General features: G+C 59.8%; 1 protein-coding gene across 1 annotated transcript in view; it reads right to left on the reverse strand.

Moving 5' to 3' along the window:
* Nucleotides 1-238: 238 nt before the first annotated feature.
* LOC119715319 (myosin-7) overlaps nt 239-25,755 on the reverse strand; it is a 57,305-nt gene continuing 31,788 nt past the window's right edge. The window contains 27 exon segments of the mRNA XM_072029740.1: nt 239-392; nt 848-976; nt 1,057-1,152; nt 2,425-2,700; nt 2,780-2,905; nt 5,688-5,752; nt 5,755-5,890; nt 5,961-6,269; nt 7,641-7,765; nt 9,687-9,750; nt 9,752-9,853; nt 12,762-12,945; nt 13,021-13,217; nt 15,305-15,423; nt 15,513-15,639; nt 15,735-16,124; nt 18,890-18,980; nt 19,077-19,222; nt 19,334-19,510; nt 20,192-20,434; nt 20,514-20,642; nt 20,727-20,853; nt 23,336-23,472; nt 24,939-25,062; nt 25,149-25,266; nt 25,356-25,443; nt 25,548-25,621. Coding sequence (XP_071885841.1) covers nt 369-392; nt 848-976; nt 1,057-1,152; nt 2,425-2,700; nt 2,780-2,905; nt 5,688-5,752; nt 5,755-5,890; nt 5,961-6,269; nt 7,641-7,765; nt 9,687-9,750; nt 9,752-9,853; nt 12,762-12,945; nt 13,021-13,217; nt 15,305-15,423; nt 15,513-15,639; nt 15,735-16,124; nt 18,890-18,980; nt 19,077-19,222; nt 19,334-19,510; nt 20,192-20,434; nt 20,514-20,642; nt 20,727-20,853; nt 23,336-23,472; nt 24,939-25,062; nt 25,149-25,266; nt 25,356-25,443; nt 25,548-25,621 — 3,923 coding nt within the window. The 3' untranslated portion in view covers nt 239-368.

A 25,755-nucleotide genomic window follows, 5' to 3' on the forward strand; every position in this document is an offset into this window, starting at 1 on the left:
AGGACCCATAGGACCCATTGGACCCACAGTGAACCCACAGCGACCCCACAGAGACCCCATATAGAGACCCATGGGACCCATAGGGACCCCATAGGACCCATAGGACCCATAGGGACCCCATAAGACCCACAGAGACCCCACAGAGACCCCATTTGACCCACAGCGACCCCACAGAGACCCCACAGAGACCCCACAGCGACCCCACAGAGACCCCACAGAGACCCCCCAAGCACCACTGCTGCTCGAAGCCTTTTATTGGGGGGGGATTTGGGGTCCCGTGGGGTGGGAGGAGGGGGCGGGGCAATGGGGTCCGAGGGGGGGGGGGGCTCCGCAGGCGATTGGTCGGCGGCTCCGTCGGGGGCGGGGCTTCACTCCTCGCTCAGCCCCTTCTGCTGGGGGGGGGAGACAACGGGGGGGTGGTTATGGGGCGGGGGTGGGTATGGGGCAGGTGTGGGGCGGATGTGGGGCAGGTGTGGGGCAGGGTGTGGGGCAGGGTGTGGGGCTGGGACCCACCTTGGGGTCCACAGCTTGGACCTTGGTCACTTTGGGGCTGATTTGGGGTGGATTTGGGGTGGATTTGGGGCGGATACAGGACATCTATGGGGCACCTATGGGGCAGCTATGGGGCAGGATGTGGGGCAGGATGTGGGGCAGGATGTGGGGCAGGATGTGGGGCAGGGACCCACCTTGGGGTCACGGCTGCGGGTCCACAGCTTGGACCTTAGCCACTTTGGGGCTGATTTGGGGTGGATTTGGGGTGGATTTGGGGCAGATATAGGACATCTATGGGGCAGCTATGGGGCAGCTATGGGGCAGGATGTGGGGCAGCTATGGGGCAGGGCCCCACCTTGGGGTCCCGGCTGCGGGCCCTCAGCTTGTTGGCCTGGGCCTCGGCCGCCTCGGCTCGCTCCTGGGCCTCGTCCAGCTCGTGCTGGGCTTTGCGGAGCCGCCCCAAGGTGGCGCTGGCTTGCTCCTCCTAAAAAGGGGGCGTGGCCTTCAACCGACCAATCACGGCCGAGGTCCCGCCCCCTCGGCCCCTCCTGATTGGCTGCTCACCGCCTCCTCCGCCTGTCGCTTGTAGGCTTTGACCTTCAGCTGCAGCTTGGCCACCAGGTCCTGGAGCCGGGCCAGGTTCTTGCGGTCCTCCTCGGCCTAAAATTTTTTGGGGGGGGAGTTGGGGGGCGGGGATGTGTGGGGCAGCCCCATAAGTACCTGCCTGGGAGGCAGCGGGGTCATCAGGTTCTTGGTTGCCCAATGGGAGGGGGTGTGGGGGGTGGAGGTGGCCACCAGGGCCACCAGGTTCTAGGTCACCCAATGGGGGCGGGGGGGGAATGGGGGGCGGGGATGTGTGGGGCAGCCCCATAAGTACCTGCCTGGGAGGCAGCGGGGTCGTGGGGTTCTTGGTTGCCCAATGGGAGGGGGTGTGGGGGGTGGAGGTGGCCACCAGGGCCACCAGGTTCTAGGTCACCCAAGTGGGGGGGGGGGACTTGGGGGGCGGGGATGTGTGGGGCAGCCCCATAAGTACCCGCCTGGGAGGCAGCGGGGTCGTGGGGTTCTTGGTTGCCCAATGGGAGGGGGTGTGGGGGGTGGAGGTGGCCACCAGGGCCACCAGGTTCTAGGTCACCCTATAACATTGGACATAGAGGATGGAGATGACCTTGGCCACCCATAGCCACGTGGCCACCATGTCAACCGGGTTCTAGGTCACGCAATGGCCTGTAGACGGCCTGGGCCACCCATCTCCAGGTGGCCACCAGGTCAACAGGGTTCTAGGTCACCCTATGACATTGGACATAGAGGCTGTAGAAGACCTTGGCCACCCATAACCACGTGGCCACCAGGCCAACCAGGTTCTAGGTCACCCAACGGCATCGGACAAAGAGCCTGGAGGTGGCTTTGGTTGGCCATGACCACGTGGCCACCATGTCAACCTGGTTCTAGGTCACGCAATGGCCTGTAGACAGCCTGGGCCACCCATCTCCAGGTGGCCACCAGGTCAACAGGGTTCTAGGTCACCCTATGACATTGGCTATAGAGGATGGAGATGACCTTGGCCACCCATAGCCACGTGGCCACCAGGCCAACCAGGTTCTAGGTCACCCAACGGCATCAGACAAAGAGCCTGGAGGTGGCTTTGGTTGGCCATGACCATGTGGCCACCAGGTGAACCAGGTTCTAGGTCACGCATTGGACATAGAGGCTGTAGAAGACCTTGGCCACCCATAGCCACGTGGCCACCAGGTCAACGAGGTTCTAGGTCACCCAATGGCATCAGACAAAGAACCTGGAGGTGGCTTTGGTTGGCCATGACCACGTGGCCACCAGGTGAACCAGGTTCTAGGTCACGCAATGGCCCGTAGACGGCCTGGGCCACCCATCTCCAGGTGGCCACCAGCCCCACCACCTTCTAGGTCGCCGCCCCACCTGGTAGCCCAGCTCCTTGCCGCGCCGCTCGGCCTTGCGCAGCCCCTTGACGCTCTCGGCGTGCCGCTTCTGCTCGGCCTCCAGCTCGGCCTCCAACTCCCGCGCCCGGGCCTCCAACTTCTGGAGCTGCTTCCGGCCACCCTTGAGGGCCATCTGCTCGGCCTCGGCCAAGCGCAGCTGCAGGTCCTTGACGCTCTGCTCCGTGTTCTTCTTCATCCGCTCCAGGTGGGCGCTCGTGTCCTGCTCCTTCTTCAGCTCCTCCGCCATCATGGCCGCCTGCGGGCCACCAAAAATGGGAGGGGGGGTGAGAAGAAGGTTCTGGAAGGTTCCTCCACCCACCCGTGGTGGGACTCACGTCGGTGATGGCCTTCTTGGCCTTCTCCTCGGCGTTCCTGCACTCCTGGACGGCCTCTTCCACCTCGGCCTGCAGCTGGCAGATGTCGGCCTCCAGCTTCTTCTTCTGGTTGATCAGGCTGGTGTTCTGCGGGTGGGGTCGGGGGGGGGTCTCAGGGGGCTTCCAAAATCTCCAGGGGGAGGTTCTAGGTGGCTCAACCCAGAAGGTTCCTCCATCCTTTATCTCCAGAGGAACCAAACCTCTCCAGGTGGAGCTGAGGTTCTAGGTAGCCCAACCCAGAAGATTCCTCCACCCTTTATCTCCAGATGACCAAAACATCTCAAGGCGGAGCTGAGGTTCTAGGTAGCCCAACCCAGAAGATGCCTCCACCTTTTATCTCCAGAGGATCAAAATCTCTCCTGGAGAAAGTCAGGTTCTAGGTAGCTCAACCCAGAAGGTTCCTCCACCCTTTATCTCCAGATGACCAAAACCTCTCCAGGTGGAGACGAGGTTCTAGGTAGCCCAACCCAGAAGGTTCCTCCACCTTTTATCTCCAGAGGAACCAAACCCCCTCCAGGTGGAGCTGAGGTTCTAGGTAGCCCAACCCAGAAGGTTCCTCCACCCTTTATCTCCAGAGGAACCAACCCTCTCCAGGTGGAGCTGAGGTTCTAGGTAGCCCAACCCAGAAGGTTCCTCCACCCTTCATCTCCAGAGGAACCAAACCTCTCCAGGCAGACCTGAGGTTCTAGGTAGCCCAACCCAGAAGGTTCCTCCACCCTTTATCTCCAGAGGAACCAAACCCCTCCAGGCGGAGGTGAAGTTCTAGGTAGCCCAACCCAGAAGGTTCCTCCACCCTTTATCTCCAGAGGAACCAACCCTCTCCAGGTGGAGGCGAGATTCTAGGTAGCCCAACCCAGAAGGTTCCTCCACCCTTTATCTCCAGAGGAACCAAACCCCCTCCAGGTGGAGCTGAGGTTCTAGGTAGCTCAACCCAGAAGATTCCTCCACCCTTTATCTCCAGAGGGCCAAAACATCTCAAGGTGGAGGCGAGGTTCTAGGTAGCCCAACCCAGAAGGTTCCTCCACCCTTTATCTCCAGAGGAACGAAACCTGTCCAGGTGGAGCTGAGGTTCTAGGTAGCCCAACCCAGAAGATTCCTCCACCTTTTATCTCCAGAGGAACCAAACCTCTCCTGGAGAAAGTCAGGTTCTAGGTGGCTCAACCCAGAAGATGCCTCCACCTTTTATCTCCAGAGGGCCAAAACATCTCAAGGAGGAGGTCAGGTTCTAGGTAGCCCAACCCAGAAGGTTCCTCCACCCTTTATCTCCAGAGGAACCAACCCTCTCCAGGTGGAGCTGAGGTTCTAGGTAGCCCAACCCAGAAGGTTCCTCCACCTTTTATCTCCAGAGGAACAAAACATCTCAAGGTGGAGGTGAGGTTCTAGGTAGCTCAACCCAGAAGGTTCCTCCACCCTTTATCTCCAGAGGAACCAAACCCCTCCAGGCAGACCTGAGGTTCTAGGTAGCCCAACCCAGAAGGTTCCTCCACCCTTTATCTCCAGAGGAACAAAACCTCTCCTGGAGAAAGTCAGGTTCTAGGTAGCTCAACCCAGAAGGTTCCTCCATCCTTTATCTCCAGAGGAATGAAACCTCTCCTGGAGAAAGTCAGGTTCTAGGTAGCCCAACCCAAAAGAGACCTCCACCCTTTATCTCCAGAGGGCCCAAACATCTCAAGGTGGAGACGAGGTTCTAGGTAGCCCAACCCAGAAGATGCCTCCACCCTTTATCTCCAGAGGATCAAAACCTCTCCTGGAGAAAGTCAGGTTCTAGGTAGCCCAACCCAGAAGGTTCCTCCACCCTTCATCTCCAGAGGAACCAAACCCCCTCCAGGTGGAGCTGAGGTTCTAGGTAGCCCAACCCAGAAGATGCTTCCACCCTTTATCTCCAGAGGAACCAACCCTCTCCAGGTGGAGGCGAGGTTCTAGGTAGCCCAACCCAGAAGGTTCCTCCACCCTTTATCTCCAGAGGAACCAACCCTCTCCAGGTGGAGGCGAGGTTCTAGGTAGCTCAACCCAGAAGGTTCCTCCACCCTTTATCTCCAGAGGAACCAACCCTCTCCAGGTGGAGGCGAGGTTCTAGGTAGCTCAACCCAGAAGGTTCCTCCACCCTTTATCTCCAGAGGATCAAAACCTCTCCTGGAGAAAGTCAGGTTCTAGGTAGCCCAACCCAGAAGGTTCCTCCACCCTTTATCTCCAGAGGGCCAAAATATCTCAAGGTGGAGGCGAGGTTCTAGGTAGCCCAACCCAGAAGGTTCCTCCACCCTTTATCTCCAGAGGAACCAACCCTCTCCAGGTGGAGCTGAGGTTCTAGGTAGCCCAACCCAGAAGGTTCCTCCACCTTTTATCTCCAGAGGAACCAAACCTCTCCTGGAGAAAGTAAGGTTCTAGGTAGCTCAACCCAGAAGGTTCCTCCACCCTTTATCTCCAGAGGAACCAAACCCCTCCAGGTGGGGCTGAGGTTCTAGGTAGCCCAACCCAGAAGGTTCCTCCACCCTTCATCTCCAGAGGAACCAAACCCCTCCAGGTGGGGCTGAGGTTCTAGGTAGCCCAACCCAGAAGGTTCCTCCACCTTTTATCTCCAGAGGGCCAAAACATCTCAAGGTGGAGCTGAGGTTCTAGGTAGCCCAACCCAGAAGATGCTTCCACCCTTTATCTCCAGATGACCAAAACATCTCAAGGTGGAGCTGAGGTTCTAGGTGGCTCAACCCAGAAGGTTCCTCCACCTTTTATCTCCAGAGGAACCAAACCTCTCCTGGAGAAAATCAGGTCTAGGTAGCCCAACCCAGAAGGTTCCTCCACCCTTCATCTCCAGAGGAACCAACCTGTCCAGGTGGAGCTGAGGTTCTAGGTAGCCCAACCCCGCGGCCGTCACCTGGGTGTGGAGGAGCTGCACCCTCTCGCTGGCCTCCAGCAGCTCCTGCTCGGCCACCTTGCGCGCCGCTCCGTCTGCTCGCCCAGCGCCCGCAGCTCCTCCAGCTCGGCCTGCAGCAGGTTGCTCCTCCGCTCCGCCACCGCCGCCGTCTCCTTCAGCTCCTCGTTGGCCCTCGTCGCCTCGTCCAGCTGCAGCTGGACCTCCTGGGAGGCCACCAGAGAACTGTCAGCCTCCGAAAGAAGGCCGGTTCCTCGCGTGGCCACCACCCCTCACCTTCAGGTAGCCCTGGGTGGCCTTGGCTTGCTTCTGGGCCTCGGCGGCCAGGCGGTTGGCGTGGGCCAGCTGGATCTCCATCTCGTTGAGGTCGCCCTCCATCTTCTTCTTCAGGCGCAGGGCCTCGGCCCGGCTCCGGGTCTCGGCCTCCAGGGTGGCCTGCAGGGCCTCCAGGGCTCGGAGGTGGCCCCGCTTGGCTTGCTCCAGCTCCTCGTCCTTCTCGGCCGCCTTGCGCTCGGCCTCCGCCCGTGCCTGGTGGAGCTCCAGCTGGGCCCGCAGGATCTTGCCCTCCTCGTGCTCCAGCGAGGCCTTTGGGGGGGACGGGAGGTCGGGGAGGGGGACAGGAGGAGGCCAGGAGGTCATGGAGGAGGTCAGGAGGTCATGGAGGAGGTCAGGAGGTCATGGAGGAGGCCAGGAGGAGGACAGGAGGTCATGGAGGACACCAGAAGGTTGTGGAGGAGGTGGTGGAGGAGGACAGGAGGTCATGGAGGAGGACAGGAGGTTGGGGAGGAGGTCGGGAGGTCATTGAGGAGGACAGGAGTTCGGGGAGGAGGTCGTGGAGGTTGTGGAGGAGGACAGGAGGAGGCCAGGAGGTCATGGAGGAGGTCGTAGAGGTTATAGAGGAGGACAGGAGGTTGGGGAGGAGGTCGGGAGGTCAGGGAGGAGGACAGGAGGTCGTGGAGGAGGACAGAAGGTCATGGAGGAGGCCAGGAGGTCAGGGAGGAGGACAGGAGGTCGGGGAGGAGGTCGGGAAGGAGGCCAGGAGGTCATGGAGGAGGTCGGGAGGTCGGGGAGGAGGACAGGAGGTCATGGAGGAGGACAGGAGGTTGTGGAAAAGGTCGTGGAGGAGGCCAGGAGGTTGGGGAGGAGGTCGGGAGGAGGCCAGGAGGTCATGGAGGAGGTCGTGGAGGTCATGGAGGAGGCCAGGAGGAGGACAGGGAGGTTGTGGAAAAGGTCGTGGAGGAGGCCAGGAGGTCATGGAGGAGGCCAGGAGGTCAGGGAGGAGGACAGGAGGTCAGGGAGGAGGTCGGGAGGTCAAGGAGGAGGCCAGGAGGTCATGGAGGAGGTCATGGAGGAGGTCAGGAAGGTCATGGAGGAGGTCGTGGAGGTTATAGAGGAGGCCAGGAGGTCAGGGAGGAGGACAGGAGGTCATGGAGGAGGTCGGGGAGGAGGTCATGGAGGTTTATAGAGGAGGACAGGAGGTTGGGGAGGAGATCAGGAAGGAGGCCAGGAGGTCATGGAGGAGGTCAGGAGGTCATGAAGGAGGTCGTGGAGGTTGTGGAGGAGGTCAGGAGGTCAGGGAGGAGGTCGTGGAGGTTATAGAGGAGGACAGGAGGTCATGGAGGAGGACAGAAGGTCATGGAGGAGGCCAGGAGGTCGGGGAGGAAGTCAGGGAGGAGGCCAGGAGGTCATGGAGGAGGTCAGGAGGTCATGAAGGAGGTCGTGGAGGTTGTGGAGGAGACCAGAAGGTTGTGGAGGAGGCCAGGAGGAGGACAGGAGGTCATGGAGGAGATCAGGAAGGAGGCCAGGAGGTCAGAGAGGAGGCCAGAAGGTTACAGAGGAGGCCAGGGAGGTCAACGTGGAGGCCAGAAGCTCAACGGTGGAGGCCCAGAAGCTCCCGGAAGGCCCCCAGGACCTCCCGGTGATCCCCCCCCACCCCACCCCACCCCGGGACCTAACCTCGGCCTCCTCCAGCGCCGCCTGCAGCTCCAACTTCTCGGCCTCCAGCTGCTTCCGCGTCTTCTCCAGCTCCTGGTGGCTTTGGCGCCCGGCCCCCAGCTGCTCCGACAGCTCCGAGACCTCCTCTGGAGGCCACCAAGGTCCCCGTCAAGGAGGAGGAGGAGGAGGAGGAGGAGGAGGAGGGGGAGGAAGAGGAAGAAGAAGGAGGAGGAAGAAGAGGAAAAGGAGGAGGAGGAGATCAGGAGAAGGAGGAAGAAGAGGAGGAGGAGGAGGAAGAAGGAGGAGGAAGAGGAGGAGGAGGAGGAGGAGGAGGAGGAGGAAGAAGGAGGAGGAAGAGGAGGAGGAGGAGGAGGAGAAGGAGGAATGAGGAGGAGGAGATCAGGAGGAGAAGGAGTAGGAGGAGGAGGAGGAGGAAGAAGAAGAAGGAGGAGGAGGAGACCAGGAGGAGGAGGAGGAGATCAGGAGGAGGAGGAGGAGGAGGAAGAGGAGGAGGAGACCAGGAGGAATGAGGAGGAGGAGATCAGGTGGAGAAGGAGGAAGAGGAGGAGGATGGAGGAGGAGGAGGAGGAAGAAGAGGAGGAGGAGGAGGAGACCAGAAGGAAGGAGGAGGAGACCAGGAGGAGGAGGAGGAGGAGGGAGAGGAGGAGGAGGAGATGAGGAGGAGGAAGAGGAGGAGGAAGAGGAGGAGGAGGAGGAAGAGGAGGAGGAAGAGGATACCAGGGGTAGTAGGAGGAGGAGGATGAGATGAGAAGGAGGAGGAAGAGGAGGAGGAGGAGGAGGAGGAGGAGGATGGAGGAGGAGGAGGATGGAGGAGGAGGAGGAGGAGGAGACCAGAAGGAAGGAGGAGGAGGAGAAGGAGTAGGAGGAGGAGGAGGAGGAAGAAGAAGAAGAAGGAGGAGGAGGAGGAGGAGGAGGAGAAGGACACCAGGAAGATGAGGAGCAGGAGGAGATCAGGAGGAAGAGGAGAAAGAGGAGGAGGAGGAAGAAGGATAAGGAGGAGGAGGAGGAGGTGGCCAGGAAGAGGACACCAGGAGTAGGAGGAGGAGGAGGAGATGAGGAGGTGGAAGAGGAGGAGGAAGAGAAAGAGGAGGAGGAAGGAGGAGGAGGAGGCCAGGAGTAGTAGGAGGAGGAGGAGATCAGGAGGAGGAGAAGGAGGAGGAGGAGGAAGAGGAGGAAGAAGGAGAAGGAGGAGGAGGAAACAAGGAGGAAGGAGGAGGAGGACATCAGGAGGAGAAGGAGGAGGAAGAAGGAGAAGGAGGAGGAGGAGAAGAAGGAGAAGGAGGAAGAAGAGGAAGAGGAGGAGGAGGAGGAAGAAGAAGAAGGAGGAAGAGGAGTAGGAGGAAGGAGGAGGAGGAGGAAGAAGAGAAGAGGAAAAGGAGAAGGAGGAGGAAGGAGGAGGAAGAAGAGGAGGAGGAAGAGGAGGAGGAGGAGGAAGAGGAGGAAGAGGAGGAGGAGGAGGAGGAGAAGGAGGAGGAGGAAGAAGGAGAAGGAGGAGGAAGAGGAGGAGGCCAGGAGGAGGAGGAGATGAGAAGGAGGAAGAAGAAGGAGGAGAAGAAGAAGGAGAAGGAGGAGGAGGATGATGATGATGAGGATGATGATGAGGAGGAGGAGGAGGAGGAGGAGGAGGAAGAAGAAAGAGGAGGAGGAAGGAGGAGGAGGAAGGAAAAGGAGACCAGGAGTAGAAGGAGGAGGAGACCAGGAGAAGGAGGAGATGAGGAGGAGGAGGAGAAAGAGGAGGAGGAAGAAGAGGAGGAAGAGGATACCAGGGGTAGTAGGAGGAGGAGGATGAGATGAGAAGGAGGAGGAAGAGGAGGAGGAGGAGGGGAAGGGGGAGGAGGACACCAGGAGTAGGAGGAGGAGGAGATCAGGAGGAGGAAGAAGGAGTAGGAGGAGGAGGAGGAGGAGATCAGGAGGAGGAGAAGGAGTAGGAGGAGGAGGAGGAGGAGAAGGAAGAAGAGGAGGAGGAGGAGGGGAGGAAGAGGAGGAGGAGGAGGAGGAGGAGGAGGAGGAGGAGGAGGAGGAGGAGGAGGAGGAGGAAGGCCTCACCCTGCAGGTTCCTGCTCTCCCTCCGGGCGGTCTCCAGTTGCTCCAGGGCCTCCTCGTGGGCGTTCCCTCAGCCTGAGTAGCTCCGTGCCCAGGCCCCGCGCCTCCTGCTGGGACGCCTCCAGCTCCGCCTGCGCCTCCGCCAGCTTCTGCCGCCACTCCGACTGCACCTGGGAGTAAGGGCGGAGTAGGGGGGTGGGGGGGGGGGTGGGGGGGGTAGGGGGTGGGGGGGGGACCGGCAGGGGCCTTCGTCATCGTCATCGTCATCGTCGTCATCGTTATCATTATCATCATCCTTGTGGTCTCCTACTACTACTACTACTTGTACTACTCCTGGTCTCCTCCTCCTCCTTCCTCCTGGTCTCCTTCTCCTCCTTCTCCTTCTTCCCCCTCCTCCTCCTCCTCCTCCTACTCCTCCTCCTCCTCCTCCTCCTACTCCTTCTCCTCCTCCTCCTCTTCCTCCTCCTGGTCTCCTCCTCCTTCTACTCCTGGTCTCCTTCTCCTTCCTCCTCCTCTTTCTCCTCCTCCTCCTCCTCCTGCTGGTGTCCTCCTCTTCCTTCCTCCTGGCCTCCTCCTCCTCCTCCTCCTGATCTCTTCCTCCTCCTTCCTCCTGGTCTCCTCCTCCTCCTTCTTCTTCTTCCTCTACCTTCCTCCTCCTCCTCCTCATCATCAACCTCCTTGTGTCCTCCTCCTCCTCCTTCTCCTCCTCCTCTTCCTCTTCCTCCTCTACCTTCCTCCTCCTCATCATCATCATCATCCTCCTCCTGCCCTCCTCCTCCTCCTTGTCCTCTTCCTCTGAGCCCCTCCTGGCCTCCTCCTCCTCCTACTTCTACTACTCCTGGTCTCCTCCTCCTCGTCTTCCTCCTCCTCCCTCCTCCTTCTTTTCCTCTTCCTCCTCCTCTTCCTCTCCCTCCTCCTCCTTCTACTCCTGGTCTCCTTCTCCTTCCTCCTCCTCCTTCCTCCTCCTCCTCCTCCTCCTCCTACTCCTGCTGCTGTCCTCCTCTTCCTTCCTCCTGGCCTCCTCCTCCTCCTCCTCCTGATCTCTTCCTCCTCCTTCCTCCTGGTCTCCTTCTCCTCCTTCTCCTTCTTCCCCTCCTCCTCCTCCTCCTCCTCCTCCTCTTCCTCTTCCTCTTCCTCTTCCTCTTCCTCTTCCTCTTCCTGTTCCTCTTCCTCTTCCTCCTCCTCTTCCTCCTCCTCCTCCTCCTCATCATCATCCTCCTTGTGGCCTCCTCCTCCTTCTCCTCTTCCTCTGAGCCCCTCCTGGCCTCCTCCTCTTCCTACTTCTACTACTCCCGGCCTCCTCCTCCTCCTTCTTCCTCCGCCTCCTCCTCCTCTTCTTTCTCCTCCTTCTCCTCCTCCCTCCTCCTTCTTTCCTCTTCCTCCTCCTCTTCCTCTCCCTCCTCCTCCTTCTACTCCTGGTCTCCTTCTCCTTCCTCCTCCTCCTCCCCCTTCCCCCTCCTCCTCCTCCTCCTTCCTCCTCCTCCTCCTGGTGTCCTCTTCCTGGCCACCTCCATCCTCCTCCTCCTTATCCTTCTTCCTCCTCCCCCTCCTACTGCTCCTCTTCCTCCTCCTCCTCCTTCTCTTCCTCCTCCTCTTCCTCTTCCTCTTTCTCCTCCTCTTCCTCCTCCTCTTCCTCTTTCTCCTCCTCTTTCTCCTCCTCCTCATCCTCGCTCTCCTTGTCCTCCTCCTTCTTCTCCAGATATCCTCCTCCTCCTGGTGTCCTCCTACTCCTGGTGTCCTCCTCCCCCTTCCCCTCCTCCTCCTCCTCTTCCTCCTCCTTCTCCTCCTCCTCATCTCCTCCTCCTCCTCCTCCTACTCCTGGTGTCCTCTTCCTCCTCCTCCTCTTCTCCTCCTCCTCCTCCTCCTCCTCCTCCTCCTCATCCTCCCTCTCCTCATCCTCCTCCTTCTTCTCCAGATATCCTCCTACTCCTGGTGTCCTCCTCTCCCTTCCCCCTCCTCCTCCTCCTCTTCCTCCTCCTCCTCCTTCCTCCTGATCTCCTCCTCCTCCTCCTCCTACTCCTGGTGTCCTCTTCCTGGCCACCTCCTCCTCCTCCTCCTACTCCCTCCATCCTGATCTCCTCCTCCTGCTCCTCATCTTCCTGGTGTCCTCCTCCTCTTCCTCCTCCTCTTCCTCCTCCTCTTTCTCCTCCTCCTCCTCCTCCTCATCCTCCCTCTCCTCGTCCTCCTCCTTCTTCTCCAGATGTCCTCCTCCTCCTGGTGTCCTCCTCCTACTACTCCTGGTGTCCTTCTCCCCCTTCCCCTCCACCTCCTCCTCCTCCTCCTCCTCTTCCTCCTCCTCATCTCCTCCTCCTCCTCCTACTTCTGGTGTCCTCTTCCTGGACACCTCCTCCTCCTCCTCCTCCTCCTCCCTCCTGATCTCCTCCTCCTGCTCCTCATCTTCCTGGTGTCCCTCCTCCTCTTCCTCCTCCTCTTCCTCCTCCTTCTCCTCCTCCCTCTCCTCATCTTCCTCCTTCTTCTCCAGATGTCCTCCTACTCCTGGTGTCCTCCTCCCCTTCCCCTCCTCCTCCTCCTCTTCCTCCTCCTCCTCCTTCCTCCTGATCTCCTCCTCCTCCTCCTCCTACTCCTGGTGTCCTCTTCCTGGCCACCTCCTCTCCTCCTCCTCCTCCTCCCTCCTGATCTCCTTCTCCTGCTCCTCATCTTCTTGGTGTCCTCCACCTCTTCCTCCTCCTCTTTCTCCTCCTTCTCCTCCTCCCTCTCCTCGTCCTCCTCCTTCTTCTCCAGATATCCTCCTCCTCCTGGTGTCCTCCTCCTCCTACTCCTGGTGTCCTCCTCCCCCTTCCCCTCCACCTCCTCCTCCTCCTCCTCCTCTTCCTCCTCCTCATCTCCTCCTCCTCCTACTACTTCTGGTGTCCTCTTCCTGGACACCTCCTCCTCCTCCTCCTCCTCCCTCCTGATCTCCTCCTCCTGCTCCTCATCTTCCTGGTGTCCTCCTCCTCTTCCTCCTCCTCCTCCTCCTCCCTCTCCTCGTCCTCCTCCTTCTTCTCCAGATATCCTCCTCCTCCTGGTCTCCTCCTCCTCCTCCTCCTCCTCCCCCACCCCCCCACAACCCCTCCCCACCTTCTCAAAGTTCCTCTGCCTCTTGTCCAACCCCGCGGCCGCCGCGTTGGCCTTCTCCAGGTCCCCGGTCAGGTCCTCGATCTCGTTCTGCAACCTCTGCTTGGTCTTCTCCAACGAGGCCCCCTTGGCGTTGGCGGCCTCCACCGCCTCCTCGGCCTCCTGCAGCCTCTGCGCCAGCTTCTTCCTACCACAAGGACCTCCTCAGCGGTGGGGTGGGGACCTCCTGGACCTTCATCCACGGAGGTGGGCGAGGACTCACTTGGCCTCCTCCAGCTCCTCGGTGCGTTGGATGGCGTCCGTCTCGTACTTGGTCCTCCACTGGGCCACCTCGGAGTTGGCCTTGGAGAGGCCCCGCTGGAGCTCGGCCTTGGCCTCCACCTCCTCCTCGTACTGCTCCCGCAGGAGGTCACAGTCGTGGCGCGCCGACTGCAGGGCGTGGGCCAGCGCGTTCTTGGCCTGGGGTGGGAGGAGAAGACCCAAAGGACCTCGCTTGGGGCCTCCTGGAGGTCCTCAAACAAGGTGGTGGGCCAGCGGGGTTGGTGGAGGGCCAGCGACCCCATGCGACCTCCTCAAGGTGGTCCCAACCTCCTCTAGGTGGACCCAACCCGTTCTAGGTCAACCAACCCAACCTTCTCTAGATGGTCCTGGTCTCCTCCAGATGGACCCGACCTCCTCTAGATGGACCCGACCTCCTCCAGATGGACCCGACCGTTCTAGGTCAACCAACCCAACCTTCTCTAGATGGTCCCGACCTCCTCCAGATGGACCCAACCTCCTCTAGATGGACCCGACCTCCTCCAGATTGACCCGACCTCCTCCAGATGGACCCAACCCGTTCTAGGTCAACCAACCCAACCTTCTCTAGATGGTCCTGGCCTCCTCCAGGTGGTCCCAACCTCCTCCAGATGGACCCAACTGGTTCTAGGTCAACCAACCCAACCTTTTCTAGATGGTCCCGACCTCCTCCAGATGGACCCGACCTCCTCTAGGTGGACCCAACCCGTTCTAGGTCCACCAACCTAACCTTCTCTAGATGGTTCCAACCTTCTCTAGATGGTCCCGACCTCCTGTAGATGGACCCAACTGGTTCTAGGTCAACCAACCCAACCTTCTCTAGATGGTCCCGACCTCCTCCAGATGGACCCAACTGGTTCTAGGTCCACCAACCCAACCTTCTTTAGATGGACCCGACCGGTTCTAGGTGGACCCAACCGGTTCTAGGTCCACCAACCCAACCTCCTCCAGATGGACCCAACTGGTTCTAGGTCAACCAACCCAACCTTCTCTAGATGGTCCCGACCTCCTCCAGATTGACCCAACCTCCTCTAGATGGACGCGACCGCCTCTAGGTGGACGCAACCGGTTCTAGGTCAACCAACCCAACCTTCTCTAGATGGTTCCAACCTCCTCCAGGTGGACCCAACCCATTCTGGAACAACCCACCCAAACTTTTCAAGACCAACCAAGTCAACCCAACCTTCTGGAGACCAACCCAAGCCAACATGACCCCGTGGAGACCCACCAACCAACCCAACCTCTTGAGGACCGACCCAACCCCTTGAAGACCAACCCAACCCCTCGAAGACCAACCCAACCCCTTGAAGACCAACCCAACCTCTTGAGGACCAACCCAACTCCTCAAAGACCAACCCAACCCCTTGAAGACCAACCCAAACCCTTGAAGACCAACCCAACCTTTTGAGGACCAACCCAAACCCTTGAAGACCAACCCAACCCCTTGAGGACCAACCCAACCCCTCGAAGACCAACCCAACCCCTTGAAGACCAACCCAACCTTTTGAGGACCAACCCAACCTCTTGAGGACCAACCCAACTCCTCAAAGACCAACCCAACCTTTTGAGGACCAACCCAACCTTTTGAAGACCAACCCAACCTCCCAACCCAACCCCTTGAAGACCAACCCAACCTCTTGAGGACCAACCCAACCTCCCAACCCAACCCCTTGAAGACCAACCCAACCCCTTGAAGACCAACCCAACCTCTTGAAGACCAACCCAACCCCCTGAAGACCAACCCAACCCCTTGAGGACCAACCCAACTTCTTGAAGACCAACCCAACCCCTTGAGGACCAACCCAACCCCTTGAGGACCAACCCAACCTCTTGAGGACCAACCCAACCCCTCAAAGACCAACCCAACCCCTTGAAGACCAACCCAACCTCTTGAGGACCAACCCAACCCCTTGTAGACCAACCCAACCCCTTGAGGACCAACCCAACCCCTTGAACACCAACCCCTTGAAGACCAACCCAACCCCTTGAGGACCAACCCAACCTCTTGAGGACCAACCCAACCTCTTGAGGACCAACCCAACCCCTTGAGGACCTACCCCTTGAAGACCAGTCCAACCTTTTGAGGACCAACCCAACCTCTTGAAGACCAACCTAACCCCTTGAAGACCAACCCAAACACTTGAAGACCAACCCCTTGAAGACCAACCCAACCTTTTGAGGACCACCCCAACCCCTTGAGGACCAACCCAACCTCCCACCCCAACCCAACCTCCTCCACGAAGCCTCACCTTGGTCTCCTCCTCCAGCTGCCTCTTGAGGTCCTCCAGCTGCTGGCTGTAGCTCAGCTTCCCCCGCGTCAGCTGCGTGATGAAGACCTCCTTCTCCTCCAGCTGCCTGGAGAGCTCTCCTACGGGGCGGACAGAGGAGACATCACGACCGGTGGGACCCCGCGTGGTCCTCGGTTGGTGGTGGGGTGGAGGAGAAGGTGGTCCTCACCGTTCTCCGTCTGGAGCCGGGCCCGCTGGGCGCCGAGCTCGGTGACCGCGCGCTGCGTCTCCTCCGCCTTGCTGCGGTGTTCGCTCACCTGGTCCTCCAGGGAGCGGCAGGTCTTCTCCAGGATGGCCTAGGAGGACAGGAGAAGACACCGGGAGGTGGAAGAGGAGCGGAGGAAGCCTCGCTCCTCTTCCTCCCACCTCCATCCACGCCCAACCACCACACCTTGGCCTTGAGGAGCTGCTCCAGGTTGGAGGCCACGTCGTCCAGCTCCAGGCGGAGCTCGCTCTTCTCCTTCTCCAGCTTCTGCTTGACCCGCTGGAGGTTGTCCACCTGCTCGGCCAGCTCGGCGGCGCCGTCGGCGTGCTTCTTGCGCAGGGCGGCCGCCGTGGCCTCGTGCTGCAGGGTGGCCTCCTCCAGGTCCCGCCGAAGCTTCTGGAACTCGGCCTCGCGCTTCTTGTTCAGCTCCACCTGGGCCGTGGTGGCCCCACCGGCCTCCTCCAGCCGCTCGCTCAGCTCCTCCAGCTCCCGGCCCAGCTCCGCCCGCAGCTTCTCCGCCTTGGCCCGGGCCGTCCGCTCCACCTCCAGCTCCTCCTCCAGCTCCTCCAGGCGGGCCTGGGCACCAAGGACCAGGAGGACGTGAGAGGGACGCTCCCAAGGTGACCCAACTCAACCCAACACAACCATCTGGAGATCCTTCAACCCAACCCATCTCAACCCAAGTCAACTCAATCATCTGGAGACCCTTCAACCCAACCCAACCACATGGAGAACCTTCAACCCAACCCAACCCAACCCAACCCAACCCAACTCAACCCAACTCAACACAACCCAACCATCTGGAGACCCTTCAACCCAATCCAACCCAACCAGATGGAGAATCTTCAACCCAACTCAACTCAACCCAACTCAACCATCTGGAGACCCTTCAACCCAACCCAACTCAACCTAACCCAGCTGAACCCAACTCAACCATTTGGAGACCCTTCAACCCAACCCAACCAGATGGAGAATCTTCAACACAACTCATCTCAACCCAACTCAACCCAACCCAACCCAACCCAACCCAACCCAACCCAACCCAACCCAACCAGATGGAGAATCTTCAACCCAACCCAACTCAACCCAACTCAACCCAACCCAACCCAACCATCTGGAGACCCTTCAACCCAACCCAACTCAACCCAACTTAACCCAACCCAACCATCTGGAGACCCTTCAACTCAACCCAACTTAACCCAACCCAACCATCTGGAGACCCTTCAACCCAACCCAACTCAACCCAACCCAACCCAACTCAACCCAACCCAACCCAACCCAACTCAACCAGATGGAGAATCTTCAACCCAACTCAACACAACCCAACCCAACCCAACCCAACCCAACTCAACCCAACCCAACCATCTGGAGACTCTTCGACCCAACCCAACCATATGGAGAATCTTCAACCCAACCCAACTCAACCCAACCTTATGCAACCCAACCATCTGGAGACCCTCCAACCCAATACAACCCAACCCAACCCAACCAATGGAGACTCTTCAACACAACTCATCTCAACCCAACCCAACCTAACAGAGACCCTTCAACCCAACCTACCTCAACCCAACTCAACCCAACGACCTGGAGACCCTTCAGCCCAATCCAACCCAACCCAACCCAAGCAGATGGAGAATCTTCAACCCAACTCAACCCAACTCAACCCAACTCAACTCAACCCAACCCAACCCAACCATCTGGAGACCCTTCAACCCAACCCAACTCAACCAAACCCAGCTGAACCCAACCCAAGCAGATGGAGAATCTTCAACCCAACTCATCTCAACCCAACTCATCCCAACCCAACCATCTGGAGAACCTTCAACCCAACCCAACTCATCCCAACCCAACCCAACCACATGGAGAATCTTCAACCCAACCCAACCCAACTCATCCCAACCCAACTCAACCCAACCCAACTCAACCCAACCATCTGGAGACCCTTCAACCCAACCCAACCAATGGAGAACCTTCAACCCAACTCAACTCAACCCAACCCAGGTCAACCCAACCCAACCATCTGGAGACCCTTCAACCCAACCCAACCAATGGAGAATCTTCAACCCAACTCAACTCAACCCAACCCAGGTCAACCCAACCCAACCATCTGGAGACCCTTCAACCCAACCCAACCCAACCCAACTCATCCCAACCCACCTAAACCCAACCCAACCCAACCCAACTCAACCAGATGGAGAATCTTCAACCCAACTCAACTCAACCCAACCCAGGTCAACCCAACCCAACCATCTGGAGACCCTTCAACCCAACCCAACCACATGGAGAATCTTCAACCCAACCCAACCCAACCCAACTCAACCCAACCCAACCATCTGGAGACCCTTCAACCCAACCCAACTCAACCTAACCCAGCTGAACCCAACCAGATGGAGAATCTTCAACCCAACCCAATCCAACTCAACCGAACCCAACTTAACCCAACCCAACCATCTGGAGACCCTTCAACCCAACCCAACCCAACTTAACCCAACTCAACCATCTGGAGACCCTTCAACCCAACCCAACCCAACTTAACCCAACTCAACCATCTGGAGACCCTTCAACCCAACCCAACCCAACTTAACCCAACTCAACCATCTGGAGACCCTTCAACCCAACCTAACTCTACCCAACCAATGGAGATTCCTCAACCTAACCCAACTCAACCCAACCCAACCCAACTCAACCCAACCCAACTCAACCCAACCCAACCCAACCCAACTCAACCAAACCATCTGGAGACCCTTCATCCCAACTCAACCCAACCCAACTCAACCCAACCCAACTCAACCCAACTCAACACAACCCAACCATCTGGAGACCCTTCAACTCAACCCAACCCAACTAGATGGAGAATCTTCAACCCAACCCAACTCAACTCAACCCAACTCAACCCAACCCAACCATCTGGAGACCCTTCAACCCAACCCAACTCATCCCAACCCAACTCAACCCAACCCAACCATCTGGAGACTCTTCAACCCAACTCAACCCAACCCAACCCAACCAGATGGAGAATCTTCAACACAACTCAACTCAACTAAACCCAACCCAACTCAACCCAACCATCTGGAGACCCTTCAACCCAACCCAACTCAACCTAACCCAGCTGAACCCAACTCAACCATTTGGAGACCCTTCAACCCAACCCAACTCAACCCAACCCAACCCAACTCATCCCAACCCAACTCAACCTAACCCAACCACCTGGAGACCCTTCAACCCAACTCAACTCAATCATCTGGAGAACCTTCAACCCAACCAATGGAGCCTCTCCAACCCAACCCAACCCAACCCTTGGAGGCTCTTCGTCTCCAGCCCCTCCCCACTCTCGCCCCGACCTGGAGCTCCTTCAGCTTCTTCTGGAGCTGCCCGGCCACCGCTTGCTCGTCCTCGATCTTGGCGTTGAGCGCGTTGAGCTCGAAGTCCTTCCTGCAGGAGGACACGCGCCACCCCGTCACGGCCCCAGGAGAAAGGGATCATGGGAAAGGGACCAAGGAGAGGGCGGGGGGGTGGCTGGGGCCCGACTTTTTCAGCTTCTCGTCCAGCTGCTGCTTGTCGTTCTCCAGGTCCATGATGCTCTCCTGCGCCAGCTTCAGGTCGCCCTCCAGCTTCCTCTTGGCCCGCTCCAGGTCCATGCGGATCTTCTTCTCCTGCTCCAGCGAGCTCTCCAGCTGCCGGCGGGGTGGGGACCTCAAATCAGCCCCCCCCAAAGGTCCACCCCAGACCAGGGGGACCTTCTCCCAGGACCTTCTGCCCCCGGGTGGTGGAAATCCACGACTCACGTCGTCCGCTTGCTGTTCCAGCTTGACCTTGGCCTTGGCCAAGGTGTTGACCTTGTCCTCCTCCGCCTGGAGGTCATCCAGGGCTTGCTGCTGAGACTCCTGCAGGGCCTTCTTCTCCTTGGTCAGCTTGGCGATGATCTCGTCCAGCCCGGCCATCTCCTCGGTCAGGTTCTTGACCTGCGGGGGGAGGAACAGCACCCTTGGGTCATCTCCACCCAACCTTGGGTCACCTCCACCCTTCACAACCAATTTGGGATCATCTCAACCCAACCCAACCACCCTTTGGTCACCTCAACCCAACCTTGGGTCACCTCCACCCAACCCAACCAATTTTGGGTCATCTCAACCCACCCTTGGGTCTTCTCAACCCAACCCAACCAATTTGGGGTCACCTCCACCCAACCCAACCAATTTTGGGGCATTTCCACCCAACCCAACCAATTTGGGATCATCTCCACCCAACCCAACCACCCTTGGGTCATCTCAACCCAACCTTGGCTCATCTCAACCCAACCCAACCAATTTTGGGGCATCTCCACCCAACCCAACCACCCTTGGGTCATCAAAACCCAATCTTGGGCCATCTCAACCCACCCCAACCAATTTGGGGTCATCTCAACCCAACCTTGGGTCATCTCCACCCAACCCAACCAATTTTGGGGCATCTCCACCCAACACCCTTGGGTCATCTCCACCCAACCCAACCACCCTTGGATCATCAGAACCCAATCCTGGGTCATCTCCACCCAACACCTTTGGGTCACCTCCACCCAACCCCCCTCAGATCTCCTCACCCCCCACCTCCCGTTGACTCCAGGTCCTCCAAATCCCCCCCTCTTGGACCTTCCCCGTCCCCACCTTGTTCTCCGTGGCGTGCTTCTCCTTCTCCACCTTGGCCAGGGCCAGCTCCAGGTCGTCGATGTCCTTCTTGAGCTCGGCGCCCTCGTCCTCCAGCTTCCTCTTCTTGGCCGTCAGCTCGGCGTTCATCTCCTCCTCCTCCTCCAGCCTCTCGGTCATCTCCTTCACCTTGGCCTCCAGCTGGATCTTGGTCTTGATCAACTGGTCGCAGCGCTCCTCGGCGTCCGCCAGGTTGTCCTGCTCCTGCGGGGAGGGGACAACGAGGTGGGGACACGAAGGACACGGGTTTTGGGGGGGATTTGGGGACACCACCACCACGCACGGCCTGCACTTGCAGCTGGAGGTCGTTCTTCTCCTGCAGCATGGAGACCATCTTCTCCTCCAGCTCCTTGCGCCGCGCCTCCGACTTCTCCAGCGCCTCCTTCAGGCGCCCGAACTCCTCCTTCATGCTCTGGGGGTCCACCAAAAAACGTCCAGGTCGCTTGTCCACCTTCTCCTGGATGTCCCCACCCGTCCCCTGGTCGCGGTGGCCCACCTGCATCTCCTTCTCGGTCTCGGCGCTCTTCAGGAGGGGTTTGATCTTGAAGTAGAGCTTCATCCAGGGCCAGTTCTTCACCCCCATGAAGGCCCGCACGTTCCACTGGATCACCAGCAGCGCGTCGCTGGGGGGAGGAGGTGGGGGGGTCACCACCACCACCATGGGGTCACCAGAACCACCATGGGGTCACCAGAACCACCATGGGGCCACCAGAACCACCATGGGGCCAGCAGAACCATCATGGGGTCACCACCACCATAATGGGGTCACCACCACCATGGGGTCACCATCACCATCATGGGGTCACCACCACCATGGGGTCACCACCACCACCATGGGGTCACCAGAACCACCATTGGGTCACCATCATCACCATGGGGTCACCACCACCATAATGGGGTCACCACCACCAACATGGGGCCACCACTATCATAATGGGGTCACCAGAACCACCATGGGGCCACCACCATCACCATGGGGTCACCACCACCATAATGGGGTCACCACCACCATAATGGGGTCACCACCACCACCATGGGGCCACCACCATCACCATGGGGTCACCAGAACCACCATGGGGTCACCAGAACCACCATGGGGCCACCACCACCATCATGGGGTCACCATCACCACCATGGGGTCACCAGAACCACCATGGGGTCACCAGAACCACCATGGTGCCACCACCATCACCATGGGGTCACCAGAACCACCATGGGACCACCAGAACCATCATGGGGTCACCAGAACCACCATGGGGTCACCACCATCACCATGTGGTCACCACTACCACCATCATGGGGTCACCACCATCACCATGGGGTCACCACCATCATCATGGGGTCACCATCACCATGGGGTCACCAAAACCATCATGGGGTCACTATCATCACCATTGGGTCACCAGAACCACCATGGGGTCACCAGAACCACCATGGGGTCACCATCATCACCATGGGGTCACCAGAACCACCATGGGACCACCAGAACCAGCATGGGGTCACCACCACCACCATGGGGTCACCATCACCATCATGGGGTTACCAGAACCACCATGGGGTCACCACCACCACCATGGGGTCACCATCACCATCATGGGGTCACCACCATCACCATGGGGTCACCACCACCACGAGGTCACCACCACCACCATCACCACCATGGGGTCACCACCACCACCACCACGGGGTCACCACCACCATCACCACCACCACCAAGGAACCACCACAACCACCACCACCATGGGGCCACCACCACCATGGGGCCACCACCACCACCACCATGAGGTCACCACCACCACCACCACCATCACCATCACCACCATCATGGGGTCACCACCACCATCACCACCACCACCATGGGGCCACCACCACCACCACCATGGGGCCACCACCACCACCACCATGGGACCACCACCACCACCACCACCACCACCACCACGGGGTCAACATCACCATGGGACCACCACCACCACCATAATGGGACCACCATCACCATCGCCACCATGGGGCCACCACCACCACCACCATAATGGGGCCACCACCACCAAGGAACCACCACCACCACCACCATGAGGTCACCACCACCACCACCACCATCACCACCACCATAATGGGGCCACCACCACCACCACCACCATCACCACCACCACCACCACCACGAGCTCACCACCACCATCATGGGGTCACCACCACCACCACCACAGGGTCACCACCACCATCACCACCACCACCAAGGAACCACCACAACCACCACCACCATGGGGCCACCACCACCATCACCACCACCACCATGGGGCCACCACCACCACCACCATGGGGCCACCACCACCACCACCATGGGACCACCACCACCACCATAATGGGGCCACCACCACCACCACCACCACCACCACGGGATCAACATCACCATGGGACCACCACCACCACCATAATGGGACCACCATCACCATCACCACCATGGGGCCACCACCACCACCACCACGGGGCCACCACCACCACGAGGTCCCCACCACCACCACCATGGGGTCACCACCACCATGGGGCCACCACCATCACCATCACCACCACCACGGAACCATCACCACCACCACCACGGGGTCACCATCACCATCATGGGGCCACCACCACCACCATGGGGCCACCACCATAACCATCATAGGGTCACCATCACCACCATGGGGTCACCACCACCACCACCAAGGAACCACCACAACCACCACCACCATGGGGCCACCATCACCACCACTACCACGGGGCCACCACCACCATCACCACCACCACCAAGGAACCACCACAACCACCACCACCATGGAACCACCACCACCACGGGGCCACCACCACCACCATCACCACCATCACCACCACGGAACCATCACCACCACCACCATGGGGTCACCACCACCACCATAATGGGGTCACCACCACCACGAGGTCACCACCACCACCACCACCACCACCATGGGGCCACCACCACCACCACCACCACCACCACGGGGCCACCACCACCACCACCACCACCACCATGGGGCCACCACCACCATAATGGGACCACCACCACCACCACCACCACGAGGTCACCACCACCACCACGAGGTCCCCACCCACCGTCTCTCCAGGATCTTCTGGAACTCCTGGCGGGACAGGAACCCCCTGGCCTGGGCCTGCAGCCGGGTGATGATGCGGGCCAGGCGCTCGTCCCGCAGCTCCTCCAGCAGCCCCAGCAGCCCGGCCTTGAAGAAGACCTCGGGTGGGGAGGAAGGAGGAGGATGAGGAGGGTGAGGAGAAGGCGGAAGGACGGGGAGGTGGATCTGGAGGGATCTGGTGGGGATCTGGTGGGATCTGGTGGGGATCTGGTGGGATCTGGGGGGATCTGGAGGAGCTGGTGGGCTTCTGGAGGGGTTGGTGGACATCTGGAGGGTTTGGTGGACATCTGGTGGAGGTCTGGAGGAACTGGTGGGGATCTGGGGGGGATCTGGTGGGATCTGGGGGGATCTGGTGGGATCTGGTGGGATCTGGAGGAGCTGGTGGGCTTCTGGAGGGTTTGGTGGACATCTGGTGGGGATCTGGAGGAACTGGTGGGGATCTGGAGGGACCTGGTGGGGACCTGGAGGGATCTGGTGGGATCTGGGGGAAACTGGGGGGATCTGGAGGATCTGGTGGGGATCTGAGGGGGATCTGGAGGAACTGGTGGGCTTCTGGAGGGGTTGGTGGACATCTGGTGGGGATCTGGAGGAACTGGTGGGGACCTGGAGGAACTGGTGGGGACCTGGAAGGATCTGGTGGGATCTGGTGGGGATCTGGAGGGTTTGGTGGGGATCTTGAGGGGTTGGTGGGGATCTGGGGGACCTGGTGGGGATCTGGAGGGTTTGGTGGGCATCTGGGGGGTTTGGTGGACATCTGGTGGGGATCTGGAGGAACTGGTGGGGACCTGGAAGGATCTGGTGGGATCTGGTGGGGATCTGGAGGGATCTGGGGGGGATCTGGAGGGATCTGGAGGACCTGGTGGAGATCTGGAGGGGTTGGTGGGCATCTGAAGGACCTGGTGGGCTTCTGGAGGGTTTGGTGGACATCTGGTGGGGATCTGGAGGAACTGGTGGGGATCTGGGGGGGATCTGGAGGTCTTGGTGGGGATCTGGTGGCCCTGGTGGACATCTGGGCGACCTGGTGGGGATCTGGAGAGTTTGGTGGGGATCTGGGGAGGATCTGGAGGAACTGGTGGGGATCTGGTGGGGATCTGGTGGGCTTCTGGAGGGGTTGGTGGACATCTGGTGGGGACCTGGTGGGGATCTGGAGGGGTTGGTGGGGATCTGGAGGACCTGGTGGGGATCTGGAGGCCGTGGTGGGGATCTGGAGGACCTGGGGGGGATCTGGAGGGACCTAGTGGGGATCTGGAGGACCTGGTGGTCTTCTGGAGGGGTTGGTGGGGATCTGGAGGACCTGGTGGGGAACTGGAGGATCTGGTGGGGATCTGGAGGACCTGGTGGGGATCTGGAGGGGTTGGTGGGGACCTGGAGGAACTGGTGGGGATCTGGAGGACCTGGTGGGCATCTGGAGGATTTTGTGGGGACCTGGAGGACCTGATGTGGATCTGGAGGACCTGGTGGGCATCTGGAGGGGTTGGTGGGGACCTGGAGGACCTGCTGGAGATCTGGTGGCCCTGGTGGCCCTCCAGTCGTCCTTGGGTGGTGGTGGTGGTGGTGGGACCCACCTTGGTGTGACCAAACTTGTACTGCCCGTGGTCGATGTCCAGCGACCCCAGGAGCTTCTCGGCCCCCTTGCGGCTGTCGATGAACTGCCCCTCGGGGATGGCCGCGGGGTTCAAGATCCGGTACCTTGGGTGGGCAGAAGAAGACATCCCACCACTTTTTGGCTTCCCACCCACCCCCCCGAGGACCTCTTTGGACCTCGAGGTCCTCACCTCTGGCGGAAGTCCCCGTAGAGGACGCGGTTGGGGAAGCCCTTGCGGCAGATCCGGATCCCCTCCAGGACCCCGTTGCAGCGCAGCTGGTGCATCACCAAGGGGTTGTCCATCACCCCTGGAGATGGCCCAGAAGGTTCCAGAAGGGTCACCTCCAACCCCCCTGTCCTCTCCTGACCCCACCCCACCAGGTCCCACCCCCCTCACCCGGTTCCTTCCTCTCGTTGGGGATCAGGCAGCGGACGAAGTGGGGGTGGGTGGTCTTCAGGTTGGCCATCAGCTTGTTGAGGTTCTCCTAAAGGGTTGAGGGCTTCACCCACAGGTTCCTGAGCTCCCCCAGAAGATGACGCCTGCCCCCACCACGTCCTGAGGTCCTCATGTGGACCTCCGGGGTCTCACCCGGTGCAGGGCCGAGACGGTCTGGAAGGAGGACCCCTTCTTCTTGGCTCCTTTGCCCTTCCCTCCGTCGCCACCTGGAGGAGGAGGCAACCAAGGAGAGGGTCTTCTCCATCCATCCATCCATCCATCCATCCATCCATCCATCCATCCATCCATCCATCCATCCATCCATCCATCCATCCATCCATCCCCAGAGGTCCTAAAACAT

This window comes from Anas platyrhynchos, chromosome 31 (genome assembly GCF_047663525.1).
Source record: "Anas platyrhynchos isolate ZD024472 breed Pekin duck chromosome 31, IASCAAS_PekinDuck_T2T, whole genome shotgun sequence".
In the NCBI taxonomy this organism is placed as follows: domain Eukaryota; kingdom Metazoa; phylum Chordata; class Aves; order Anseriformes; family Anatidae; genus Anas; species Anas platyrhynchos.